We start from the raw sequence: 14,357 nt of genomic DNA, 5'->3' as shown, positions 1-14,357 counted from the left end.
ACTTTCCTGTTTTTCTCCGTCATCATTCATTCGTTTATTACATTTTCATAGTTCCCTCATGTATGATGTTCCCCGGTTTTCCGGCGGGGTAGCCTAGTGGTTAGAGCGTTCGCTCGTCACGCCGAAGACCCGGGTTCGATTCTCCACATGTGTGAAGCCCATATCTGGTGTCCCCCGCCATGATATTGCTGGAATATTGCTAAAGGCAACGTAAAATCATGCTCTCTCACTCACTCTTAAATCATTTCATGTTGTAGATACTTTTAACCGATTTATTCCTTCCTTCTCCCTTCCGTCAGTACTTCATATATTTTCATTCAAGCGCTAATAAGACCCCCGTGTCCGTTGTTCCAGTCAACCACACACACCGTTCCCTCAAGCTGAATGGAGGAATTCCTGTACATAATAAACCAACAGCTTCCCGTGGAGTGCCGTCTCAATGCCTTCTATAAGCAGAAGCTTCTCTAGCTATGTACACACACACCTATACGTGTCCCTAATGAAATACTTAATGCAATGCTAGAGCAATAAACACCAACGTTCTACTACAACAGTAACCATGTTTCAAGCTTTACATGAGCTTAGTCACCGATGTAATTATAGTTTGATGCATTCCACGCAAGCTTGGACTGCATTGTACTACTACAATTTCAAACTATAAATACTGTTGAATATATCTAGTATAACCGGCCAGTTGATATACCTTGTGTTGACGGCGCGGTGGCGAATGCCTCCAGTATGTAGAGTCCACGAGAGGAGGGCATTCCTGAGAGTAATGCTGTACTATAGGGTTTGAACCTGTTAACAATGAGAGGTGACTCAGTGCTGGCGTTAAAGCCACCGTCCCCTAGTATACTGCAACACTGACGGCAGATGTCCCAACACGGATGTGTTTACCTTCCGCTGCGGTGTTTTATGTCTTGTAAATATTCGACATGTCTGCATAAATTACGATTTTGTATCAGTGCGTGGTTTACGCTATGTTGAATGTGACTTAAAACACTCACTTTATATATTCGTTAATACAGTTGTCCGCACTATTCACGGCGCTATTGGCGGAATGTATGCATTAATATCTGGCTCGTGTTTCACCATTGGAAGAATCTGGCGTGTTGTAGAATACAATACTGAGTTGAAGCTTAGTGTTTTGTTTCTAGATGTATTGTTCGTGCGTTGTTTTGTGAAATATTGCTCAGTTTTGTGCGAGAAGTGCATTCATAGCGCTACAGTTTTTCCCGATTATTTCAGGCACGACTACCACACCACCACCACTATGACGACGACGACCACGACGACTACTACTACTACTTCTACACAATTACTATTATTGCGGATCAGGCGGTCAGGTTGATGATGCACGATCGCTTAGATCGATGCTCATGACTTCAACCCCTGGATTATCGGGTTCAGACTCGATTAGTTATATACAGACGGTTGTCATATAGCTGGGGTATGCCGAGTCTGACATTAAACAAAACAACAACAAACTACTACTACTACTACTACTACCACTACTACTACCACTACTACTACTACTACTACTACCACTACTACTACTACTACTACTACAACAACAACAAGAAGGGGCGGTGGGGTGGCCTAGTGGTTAAAGCGTTCGCTCGTCACGCCAAGGGTTCGATTCCACACATGCGTACAATGTGTGAAGACATTCCTGGTGTCCGCCGTGATATTGCTGGAATATTGCTAAAGCGGCGTAAAACCATATTCACTCACTTCTACTACTACTGCTACGACGACGACTACTACCACAAGACCCGCAAAGAGCCGGGTTAGAATTTGTCTAGACATTCAAAAAACGCCGTCATACAGCTGGGAAATTGCTGAGTATTCCGTCAGTAGAATATTACAGAACAATCAAACAGATTCCGCTTTGAAACAGATCGCATAATCTTTATGATGTTCGTAAGCGCCATGCATTGAAAGCGTCGTTACGTATTCACATCCTTAATGCGTATACAATCCGAGCTCTTAACTCAGGATGGAAATAGTCACTGGTTTCCATTCAAAATGCTATTACCATAAACAAAAACACGATAAAAATACATCCGTGTACATGCATGACTAGCGCCTCACTGCACACTGGCTGAGACAGACAATGCATTGGAATTCCTGAATATATTAATGTTATCTATTTAGTGACTAAATATTTCCACTATTTGTCTATGGTCGAGTGCGCAGGTGCTTTAAATATAATCCAACAGCCTTGTTGTAAACAACATACCGGTCGAGTGTTTACTATTGTACTTACCTAGACATACCATCGAGCTTGTATGGTAATACCAGTATGAATAAACAAGGCTAAAAAGACCATACATAGGACATTAAAAAACCAAACACACTCAAATTCACACAATAACACGAATGTGATAATTGTAGCCAATACTTAGTTGTTCTCGGATAAATGCAGTTATAGAATCTGACTTTCCAGTTTTAGAATCTGACACGTTACAACCCTCTTGGTTGTTTGAATGGATCCACTTTGAATAATACTTGTGAAAGAACGACTCGTGTACTTAAAATCGGCCAATCTTGCTTAGTAGGGGGCATTTCTACATTGCCAACTCGAACTTATATCCGATACGATTATGCATGCTTTCTTCCCTGGAATGCTGGTGTTGTACGTTTATTGACAAAATGCTATCTCCGATCGAATTCCACCGAAAGCATGTTATTATTTTCCATATTGTTTATGAGTTTTCTAGTGATGAAATACTTTCCCCCTGTTAACCCACATAGAAATGTTTTGCTATTTAGATATGCATTCCGATCTCGCGAATAGATCTATTGTCTCCTCTCATTGGCTGTCAGCATCACGTGACGTATGTTAATATCCCCAGTCAAAATGGTGGACAGTACTGTGAGAAGTGTCGGGAGACGATAGCGAATTTTACTGATGAACTATGCCAAAGGGCCGTAATGGAGAGATCCTCCTTCCCGACGGATGGGAAGAGGCGATAGATTATGATGGAAAAGTGTTTTATATTGATCATAATAATGGCCAAACAACTTGGATCGACCCGCGAGATAGGTGAGTCTAACGCCTGACATGGTGCACTCTGTCAAGAGAGCGAGGGACAGAGTCAGACCGTTGACTTTTCCATCGGCTGTCTATACTATGTGGAAGTGGTTTTACGTCGAAGGAAGCATGTATCTTCAAAGTGCATATAATGGACTATTTATTTTGTGTTTCATTCAGTGTGTAAAATATGTGATGATTCTTCGCGAGCCAACATTCCATTCTGTTTGAGCTAATCCCGAGAGACGTGGGGTTCGAGGTGGGAAATACAAACGGCACTCAACTATCCGATCTCGACCCGGTCAGTCGGTAAATTTCGTTTACAAGTACTCCTCACGGAATACAGTGGTATATGTAGGGATGGACTTTCACTTATACACAATTAATTGTGTTGTTTATCGCATCAATACACATGTTGCTTATTGTAACGACCAATGCTACATTCACACCTAGGCGCGCGTTTTACATGAAGGCTGTCGGGGCGGGTATAAAAGTCATTGGGATGTGACAGATGACGAGTGTTTCTCTCTGAGTTTACTCACACATTGTTGCCATCATTAGTTACTTACAGATTATGCTATTCATGTTTGATTGTGACATTGCCATAGTCAAGTGCTACATATTTCTACTATGTAAATAGTGGGTCGATGATAACGAAATATTATTGTGCCACTGAACCGCTATTGCTGTAATGTTTAGATTCAACAGGTTGTGTTTTGTTCAGTACTGTTTTTGTATTTAATATAGACCCATAATATAATAGCTGGAATATGAAAATATCATTATACTTCAAGACTAGAATGCACTTTACCGGGTGCAGCCCTCGCTGCTCCCTTTACGATCCTTAGGGTTTAGGGTATGCCACCCTTTACGATCCTTAGGGTTAGGGTTTAGGGTTAGGCACCCTTTACGATCCTTAGGGTTTAGGGTTAGGCACCCTTTACGATCCTTAGGGTTAGGGAACCGCAGCAGCGCTAATTAATCTGAAAAAGTGCGCCTGGTAAAGTGCAGTACTCCCTTCTTCAATATTTGTTTTCTCATCCATTTCAATGTTATACTTATATGATAACCATTGTCTAGTATATAAAATGTTGAACATTTTTTACAATTTTCAAACAATACTATATATAGTGACTATGGGAAAATAGGAACTAGTGACAATACTGTTACACTATGGGAAATAACCATTTGATATGGGTTCCCCTTTCAAGTGTATTATTTCACAAATTAAGTGTTTATGGCAACAATGAAACACTTTTGAAACAGGAAAGTAATGCTATCCGGTGAACAGTAGAAACTAGGCTACATTGCACACTACAAAGCTGACCCCTCCCCTCTTCAGACCAATTTCCTTTCTCCAACTTCCTATGTTGTGAGCCTGTCAAGAGTCGTGCTACAATGAAAGTAGAACGCTCTCGAGAATGTCCCGATACGTATTGTGAAATGCTTTAGACAGTGTTAATTTTAATTAATGTTGGAATGTGTTCAGCTTTTCATATTCTGTTTGTGAAAACTGTGTTTTCAACATCCTTGCCGGTGACAATGGCTTCGTTTCACTGAGGTGTAAAGACTGATATTCCTTCCCAAATAGCTTGATTTAATTACCAGTATGCCTGTCTCAAGAATGTACAATATGCGTGTAAAATAGCTTTCCCCCTTAGGCTCAATTTTGAAACTGTTCAACCAGAACAATTGAGTCCAACACGATAAGAGCTTTGTGATTTTCAAGTGCTGTCGTTTCAGATATTTAAAATACTCACCCATATATCTGTATTGCCACTACATTTTTGTGTCAGTTCTCAGGACAATAATTGATTAAACTATAGAACACTTCAATCTTGAAAAGTCAATTTTATGCATTGTTTATTTTATGATTTGAAAATTTGAAAATAATAGTGTTGTGTTAGTAATAATCATTTATTATGCAGTTTCCAGTATTTTCACACAGCCTTTAAGTTAATGTAAGTACATTATTGTTCACTGGCGTGTAAATAATCAACTAGCAGCCAGATAAACCAGTTGTCAATGGTATGAGCATCTATCCACTCATCTGGTAAGGTTACCTACATTCAGCCATAATCAATGTCCCCATAACATAGACCTCTTTCTTACCTTGGAGCACAGCTTAAAAAACACAACATATTAATATAACATATATTTATAACATTGTGTAGTAGTAGATAGATTGGAAAGACTTATTATGACAGTATTTACAAAGTAGGTGCAACAGAAACTTGAGCTGAGGTGATAGTACTCTTTAATATCAAGATTAGTGCCATTATTAGTTTGACAGTGATGTTTAATCAGTATGTTGAAGTAGGGGGTTAAAGTTGGACTATTCACAGTTCAGACAGGGTCATTGTGAAACAATAAACATGATCAGTATGTTTTTTCATAGCAGTTTCTAATTGAGGCTGAATATATTCATAAATATTTTTGATGCGTTAGATTTCAAGGGATGTTTGTTTCATACCGTTTCCACACAACTAACACCATGGTTATGATGTTGATCTGTGATCGTTTAATGAATGGAGGTGTGTCATCTAATTGGTTCAAATTTATCTTGAATGGGTTTGGATCTTGGAAAACTTTAGAGTACTTTTCATTGATTGAATATTTTCTAAAATACAATACCTATACACCTTTCTCATATCAAGCTTGCTAAGTCCTGAACAGAACAAATTATATCAGATACCTGCCTGCCATATTTAATTAGGTCAAATGATGCGAACTGCAGAAAGGTGAAAAAATATATAACTGAGATTAAAATAACCCTAATCCTAACCTAAACCAAACCCCTAACCTAACCCTAATTTTTTCACTCCACGTTCTGCCAGGGTAGTTGTCACAGAAGCAGATGACGTTAACTGTTTCTTGACGTTACAGTGTTCCAGAGTGATGTCATGTTCATCTCATAAAGTTCATCATAGAATGTACTACAGAATATTAATGATAACTTTTGTAGTGTAGATGTCAGTGCATAATGTTCCATAGGCTCCTGATGATATTGCCAGTCATCAAATACTTGGTAACACCCACAAGTCTTGAAAAAGCTATGTTTATCTAAATGGCCATACATTTCATGTTATCAGTATTATACAGGTACACGTTTCAAGCTGGCAGTTCTCTTTATTTTGTCCTTACTGATAATATTGGCTTAAAACAATCATCTACATTGAGTGAGCTAATACTATCAAGGCGATTTTCCATGTTACTAGTTATCCCTGGAAAATGTCAGTAAACATTTTCTAAATTTTGAGTCCATAATTTTAGGTTGTGATAATTGTATTCCAGTGTTAAAGTTTGTTTTACAAACATACACATATGTCACTCATTACAAATGCAGTGAAGAGGTAAAAACTTTAAGAACTTGTTTGCGATAATTTGATCAACAATAATACTTGTATAGTGCAAAAGTTTAGATAGAATTTAAAAAATTATGAAAGCATTTCAGGGCAAAGAACCATTCTTCCTATTTTTCCATCCATCGGCAGCTAGCTGGAATTCCTAGAGAAATCCCGGATCCTTGAACTAAATGCAGTTTTGTCCAGAGTGTGCTATGCTTAAAATGCTTTGTTTAATAAGACTTGAAAACAATCATCTGACAATCATACCATTGAGTATCACAGCAAATACAATCATTCCATTATGTTAGGGTCCATAATTCCAAAGTGCAATTATTTCATTAGCAAGCTCCAAATGTCATATGGGAACTGTTCTGGTCTGTGAGAATACAGCTGTTTGAATTAACCCTCCACTCATCACATAGCCATTAACACTTGGGCCCCAACTCAATGACTGGCTGTTTATGTTATTACATCATCAGGTGTGACCAGTAATTAGTACTAATTGGTATTTGATGAGGCCTAATTAGCAGGTAGCTTGTTACATGGGACAGTTGGTCAATAGAGCTCAGCATAATTTTGTCGTGGCGATTTGTAGTTGTTTGAACATTTATTATATTTTGAAGAGTCTGAATTATATATGCTTTATCCAGATCATGGGACAGAGGAGTTGCCTGTTGGTTAATTTGAATGATCCTGTTGAAGATTTGGGTTTGCATACCCTCCAAGGTTCAATGTGTGAAGCCCATTTCATTGCCCCAGCTGTGATCTTGTTGGAATATTGCTAAAGTCTAAAACTTAACTCATCCACTTGCTTATTCTAATACTAACTAGTGGGAAGCCCATTTCTGGTGTCCCCTGCCGTGATATTGCTGAAATATTGCTAAAAGCGGCGTAAAACATAATCACTCACTAACTAGTGATTCTACTTTAGTACATTATTTGCTAAGGCATTCCAGAAACTTGTGATAGTGAGTTTGAATCCTGTTCTCCTTATTACGTTTCATGGTTTGTAGATCCCATACCTATTTGTGGCTTTGAACTTTAATTTGTGGTGTGACCGTCTGAGACCTGGTTCACCTCAGGGTTTCCTCCCACAACAAGCTAGCATGCCATGATAGACCTGAAATACTATTCAATGCTGTACTCGCTTTGTACTGTATCGTTAAACATGAATGAATAGCTCAGATGATTTATTGAAAACTTTGTGTTACACTACAGAGAGCATATCCTAGTTAAATCATGGCTGCCTGTAGTCAATGGGAAATATTTGCATGACACGCAATCAAGCAAGTCACCAAGCCTGACCACCCAATCTTATTATGTCACCTCTTGCAACAGGCAAGTGCTTGGGATCTGTTCTAAGCCCTGAAACCCATTAGGTGCGAAAAACTACTTACAAGTTGTTGAAAACATTTGTGTTCCAAATGAAATATTGCTGGGTCCAATTACCAGAAACGATGGTGGACAAACGTCTGCTAGTTAAGTGGAGTAAGCAGTATGCCTCTATTATTAGTGTGTCTCTATTCCCTTTTAATGGTTGTAGTTGCAGGTGAAGATTGTAGAGAGATAGAATTCTTTGCCGCATATCAGCCATTGCTTGAAACATTTGTTATTAAACTTACAATCAAAATGCAGTCTCACTCCCAAGGGAAAGATTTCAGCTTGAACATGTTGAAGAGAAGTCTCGGTGCAAGGAGTTCATCTTGTGCTGACATTCTTGGAAGAGTTGATCGTATGTTGTGAAGGTTGGGATTATCTTACCAGTTAAATGCAAAACAATATGTTAGCATGAAGGCTTTTCCATAGATTGATATTAGTCCTAGAAAAAGTTCACCTTTTAGAAATAAATATGTCACCAAAAACATTTTACAGCACAGAACAATTCTTAATTTAAAGTCTAGACTTGCCCAGTCGTTCTATACTTAAATAGGCCGCCGCCATATAGCTGGAATATTGCTGAGTGCGGCGTAAAACTAAACTCACTCACTCACTATACTTAAATAGGAGTGCTTTTTTTATTCGTCTTATAGAGAGGCTAGCTTTTAGTGTCATTGCTATTGAGCTTCATGGCCACTCTTGCTAAAATGGTACAATTGAGATTATTTTACTACGACGCAAGAAATGTTTTTTGGCTTGGAGGTTGTGGTGTGGACTTGTCTTGCCAAAAATTTGAAAATGAATATGATATCCCATATGGGTACAAATGCCATGTTTGTGTTAATTGTTTAATGATATCCTCAGCAATATTCAAGCTACGTGACTGCATCCTATAAACATTCCTGTCCAGTGGTTGATTTGTGAGCAATGATTCACACTGATGGGTTACATTACCAATCATCCAACAGAGGGTAAAATACGCTTAGAATATTTCCAATTTCGCATTGAAAAAATAATTGTTGCGTACCAATTACGCATTTAAAATGTTAGATACGCAAAAAGTTTAAAACAAATGCGTACAGAATATATTTATAAAAATCGCTTGCGTAATGAAAAAGACATCGATTGCTATCAAGTTGTACTGTTAGTATAGGATGAGTGTTGTATTGTCAGTATAGGATGAGTGATCATTTCCATTATATTAAAGTTGGTTTTGATTAGGTATGACATAAGGTAGAACATACCTGCTTAGTAAACTTACTCAATGACATATACTTAGGTGAGTAAAATGACTGAAATACGCACATATTTGAAAGCAGTGGGTAACGGAAAATGAAATACATTCATAATACCCACTCCCAAAAAATACAGTGGGTACAGTACCCACATGAGCTAAATCTTATCTGGAGCTCTGATCCAAGTTGAAAAGTCTGGCCACCCAATTCATTTTGTTACCTCTTACACTAGCACTTGATTCTGGGGTCCAGTGTCTAGATCCCCTGTGTCAGGATTTGACCAGTACATGTCTGGGAGTGATTTGAAACACTTCCATGCTTTCACAATTATAGCTATAGTCTAGTTCCTACAAGAATCCATTGGTATTGTGCTTCATTGCTATTTATCATCAATATTTGACTTCCTAAGGCTGTTGCCACAAAAGCGACTATGCTTGTCGTTAGAGGTGACTAACAGGATCGGGTGGTCAGGCTCGCTGACTTGGTTGACACATGTCATCTGTTCCCAACCGATGCTCATGCTGTTGATCACTGGATTGTCTGGTCCAGACTCGATTATTTACAGACCGCCGCCATATAGCTGGAATATTGCTGAGTGCGGCGTAAAACTAAACTCACTCACTCACTCCTAGGGCCGACATTATACTGCACGAGTTTCTTGTAATGAGATGATCCAGCATTATAGATGTAACACAGGGAAAGGAAAATCATTAATTTATATTTATTTTTTATTTATCTTCCACAGTCTCAGTTTTGCCCTCACGAAGGTTTTAGGTTTGTTAGCACTATACACTTACTTATTCATTTTGCCATGTGGTAAACGATAAATACCTGCATCATGTGGCGTTTACCTCCCACGTCAAGCTGGCATACTGTGATATAACTGAAGTATAGAGCAGCATTAGTCCTGACTCCTTAAGTCAACAAATCTTTCTGTATGTTTTAAGCGAGTGAGTGAGTTAGTTTAACGCCACACTCAGCAATATTCCAGCGATATGGTGGCAGTCTGTAAATAATCAAGTCTGGACCAGAGAATCCAGTGATCCAGTGACCAGACGCAATTGGGATATGGTGACATGTGTCAACCAAGTCAGCGAAGCCTGACCACCCGATGCCATTAGCAGCTTCTTACGACAAGCATGGGTTGCTGAAGACCAATTCTAACCCAGATCTTCACAGGTCCTATGTTTTAAGGGGTGGTAGGGTAGCCATAGTTGTGAAGTGTAATCTCAGTTCTTCATGCCATCAGCTTCAGTATTGCTGAAATACCTTTATGGCAAAAATACTGCTACAAGCAGCAGAACATGCTGTTACTTATCCATTACCTGAAACACAAGTTTTATGTATGGCCTAAGTGACATTCAACTGAAGTGCTAGCAGTATTTATGTTGTTAATTTCAGGCCTATGGGTTTGAAGTTGCAGTTTTACGACCCAGTGAAAATGACATTTTCATCACTAGGAAGCACCTGCCACTTTGAATTATTCACAGAGCATTTGTCCTTGTTCTTCATCCAGCAGATCACGTAGCAAGTAGAGCTGGCCCTGTATCAGCAGCTGTCTTCAAACAAATCCATACAATTCTCACATGCAACTGTTGACAGTATTAAATATGAATGTAGATTTATTAGGCCATGTGTCTGCCTCCCTCAAAGACTTGCTTGACGAACATTTAATCCCAGAAATAACATTATCTTATTTAAAAATATATTCTGAACATGAAAAATAGAATCTCACCCAGAATAATACTTAAGTTTCCTATCTCTGGCAATCTAGATTATTCTATTCTTGATTGCCTGGGGGGTAATGCCACCTGTATGGCAAGCTGAAATTTGTTGAATTTATCATTAAATTTTAATGTTTCATGGACTTAAGTTGAATTGCATGTTGTTGTAAGTGGGATGTTTAACATGTATGAAGTTATGTTTTAATAGTTCCGAACTTGGGAACTGATAAGGATACAGCAATGTGAGGTAAATTAAACCAGTGTACTGGCGGCCAAGTGGTTAAAGTGCTGATTCTTCAGGTTTAAGATTTGGTTCTGTTTCCATATGGGTGATCTGTCAGGCAACCCATTTCTGTTTATTGTTAAAAGTGGTGTGAAAATCTCGCACACATTGGTCACTATCTCTATACATCGGGGCGGTGGGGTAGTCTAGTGGTTAAAGCGTTCGCTCGTCACGCCAAAGACCTGGGTTGGATTCCCCACATGGGTACAATGTGTGAAGCCCATTTCTGGTGTCCCCCGCCGTGATGTTGCTGGAATATTGCTAAAAAGCGGCGTAAAACCATACTCACTCACTCACGCACTCACTATCTCTATACATCAGTAATTTGCTGTCACAGGTTCCTTGTCTTGCTTAACACCTATGAAGATCAAGCTTTGAAGTGATATTCAGCAACTCATGCTTGTTGTAAGAGGTGGCTCTTGACTTAAAGTGGCTCATGTATGTTATATTAAAAGTTCTTTGATCAGTGCTCATGATATCAATCACTGAATTGTTTGGTCCAGATTTGATTTTTAAAGATGGCAGTCATATAGCTGTAATATTGCGGCATTAAACAAACAGCTTTTTAGCTTCTTCTACATGAATCATGAATTGTTAGTTGCACTGTCAGCTGTGTTTGGGCAGTGGGGTAGCCTAGTGGTGAAAGCGTTTGCTCGTCACGCCGAAGACCCGGGTTCGATTCCCCACATGGGTACATTGTGTGAAGCCCATTTCTGGTGTCCCCCTCCGTGATGTTGCTGGAATATTGCTAAAAGCGGCGTAAAACCAAACTCAGTCAGTCAGTCAGTCAGCTGTGTTTCTGAAGTTCCTGGTTCCCTGTATCATCAGATAACATGAGGCAGAGGCTTCCAGCAGTGTTTCAGTGAGCAATTAGAACAGTGTAGCATCCAACAGTAAATTCATTGATTTGCTCACAGTATAAACTCATTTTCTCCTGTTTATGAATCTTTTCATTTGGTGGTTGAAAATAGAAATATATCCTAGAAGGTTGATAGTGCATTATATGGAAGTAGGTTACAGTGATATATATCTTTTAATCACATGTCCAAACTACCTTGGCTTCAGATGCACAGTGTACTGGAGCGGATAGGGTGTGAATCATGTACCCTCCTGGAACACTTATAAAAATAAGTCACAAAAGGCCATTCATCAGAGATATGTCGCAAATAAAGACCCAGTGTATGGCCATGTGTTCAAGGGAAACTGGGTCACTTGTGTGGTGTTCCATATTGGTGATCTATTTCTTGAAATATTACCATTTTTATGGAACCAGGAACATATGTTGCCAGTGAATCGTCATTGTGCTGTTATTGATACCCCTGACAGAATGTATGTCATTATCAATGTGAATTGATGGTGAGTGTTTTGTATGTAAACAGCTCAATAAGTGTGTATGGATTGTTTTTTTTTTTGTAGTGGAAGCATTATGAACATAAAATACTTGTTGGTTGGCATGGTAGGAGCAGTGATGTTGAACATGGTATTGGTGAAACATATTTGTTATTGCGGTCACGTACAGTCTTGATATTGGCATAGGTGTTGAAGCTCTTGTTCAGCAGGTATGTTTTGATTGTCGCTGGTGCCATGGTACAAAATTTGTATCTCATATTGATACAGAATGATACAAACAGATGTAGAAATTGTCGCTTGCCTGAGTCTGTTCATGTCATTGAACATTGTATCCTTAAGCCAAGTAATATTAAACCCTTAATGCTTGAACAGAAAAGTATCAGTTTCAAGCATGCCGTGGTCATGAAATATGTAACACTTTTTTCTAAAGCTTTTTGACATGTATGCTGGTAGTGTTAATGTATTTGACTGTGTTTAAACTAGTCATTATTTCAACATAGCAACCCTTATTTGATACTTAAAAGCATGCCTATCTTGACAATCCTTATTACCTCTTTTGAAAATAGAACACTAATCAAACCCCCCGAATCCCACCAGGCCCATCTGACCTATCTACACACCCTATTTTGGATGTATGAAATACCAAATACTTATTATTTTTGTCCATAAGAACTTGGTGCATTGGTCTTTGACATTCATACCACAATAACCGCCTCCGTGTCATACCAAAAGACGTTAAAATATGGTACTTGTTGGTCCCTGCCTGTCGCTCGGCATTGATGGGTACAACAAGGACTGGTCGGCTCGGAGTCAGGAAAATGTGTCTGAGTGGGGTATTCATGCTTCACTGCGGCATGGTATCTCAGTGGGCTAGCACTATAAAACCAGCTTCAGTCTGGGCTAGTACAAGCAGCCGCACATACACATACACACGCATGCACATCGTCATATGAGCGAAATATTCTCAAGCACGATGTTAAACCCAATTTCACCTCACCTCACCTCTTACCACAATACATGGTATTGCTGCCGGTACAGTCAATCTGACCTGAGATTCAATCACAATGTCTCACAGACTATACTTGGTGTTCCTCTTAACAAACAACTAAAATAAATGGAAATAGATATTTCAACTTTGACACAGCCACTGGTGAAGTTTGTGCAATCCTCTGTCTGTGTCAAGTAGTATGATACAGAGGAAGAACAAGCACCTGTTTTTCATGTCGGGGAGTGTTTATATAGTCGGCCTGTCTTTCATGCTAGCTGTCTGGCATTTCTACCCTGTATACAATAGCAAGTGCATGATGTTAGTCTGTCTTGGGAATCAAGGTTAGGTCCGGAGACTGGGACAATTCACCATAGCACCGAGATATGTAACAACAGACCCTTGAATTCATTCTTTGTTAGGGGATCGGGTAGCCCAGTGGTTGATGTGTTTGCTTGTCACACCAAAGACCTAGGTTCAATTTCATATGTATATTGATTTCTATGTTGTTGCTGACATTTCTATAAGGTGAAAAACATAAGTAATTATTTGACTTGCCTCATCATCTTCTTTTATGAAATCGTACAAGCTTTTGGATTCTTCTCTTCTGTCTTGGGAAAGGCTGCCTGTTATCCCGGGGTGTGTCCAGGTTAGAATTGGTTCCTATCTACCAGTACTGGTTGTATAAGGCCACTTAATTTATCAGGTTGTCTGACTATGGGATTTGGTTGACGGTGTTAGTTTTGGTTGCTTAGGTTGCTTTGCAATATAAATCACTGGATTGTCTGATCTGAAATTAGTATGGATGAAAATTAGCTCTAGGCCAGATCAGTTTCTTTCTAAGGTACACCTCAAACATTTTAGGGCATTTACTACATACCGGCTAGTTATTGTTGTTGGTTAATAACAATCCCTGCCTCTTATAGCTGGAATAGGGTGGGGTAGTCTAGTGGTTAGAGCGTTCGTTTGTCGTGCTGAAGACCTGGGTTTGATTCCCCACATGGATAGAATGTGTGAAG

At 39.1% G+C, this 14,357-nt stretch overlaps 1 protein-coding gene across 1 annotated transcript in view; it reads left to right on the top strand.

Moving 5' to 3' along the window:
- The first annotated feature begins 2,865 nt into the window (after positions 1-2,865).
- Positions 2,866-14,357, top strand: part of LOC124284719 (protein WWC2-like) — an 89,845-nt gene continuing 78,353 nt past the window's right edge. Inside the window, exon 1 of the mRNA XM_046720825.1 lies at positions 2,866-3,049. Coding sequence (XP_046576781.1) covers positions 2,922-3,049 — 128 coding nt within the window. The 5' untranslated portion in view covers positions 2,866-2,921. The remainder of the gene's footprint in view (positions 3,050-14,357) is intronic.

Source organism: Haliotis rubra, unplaced genomic scaffold (assembly GCF_003918875.1).
Source record: "Haliotis rubra isolate DU_JTF1 unplaced genomic scaffold, ASM391887v1 Scf343, whole genome shotgun sequence".
Classification (NCBI taxonomy): Eukaryota; Metazoa; Mollusca; class Gastropoda; order Lepetellida; family Haliotidae; genus Haliotis; species Haliotis rubra.
Note: the sequence above shows the minus strand (reverse complement) of the source record. Positions and strands in the feature narration are given on the sequence as shown.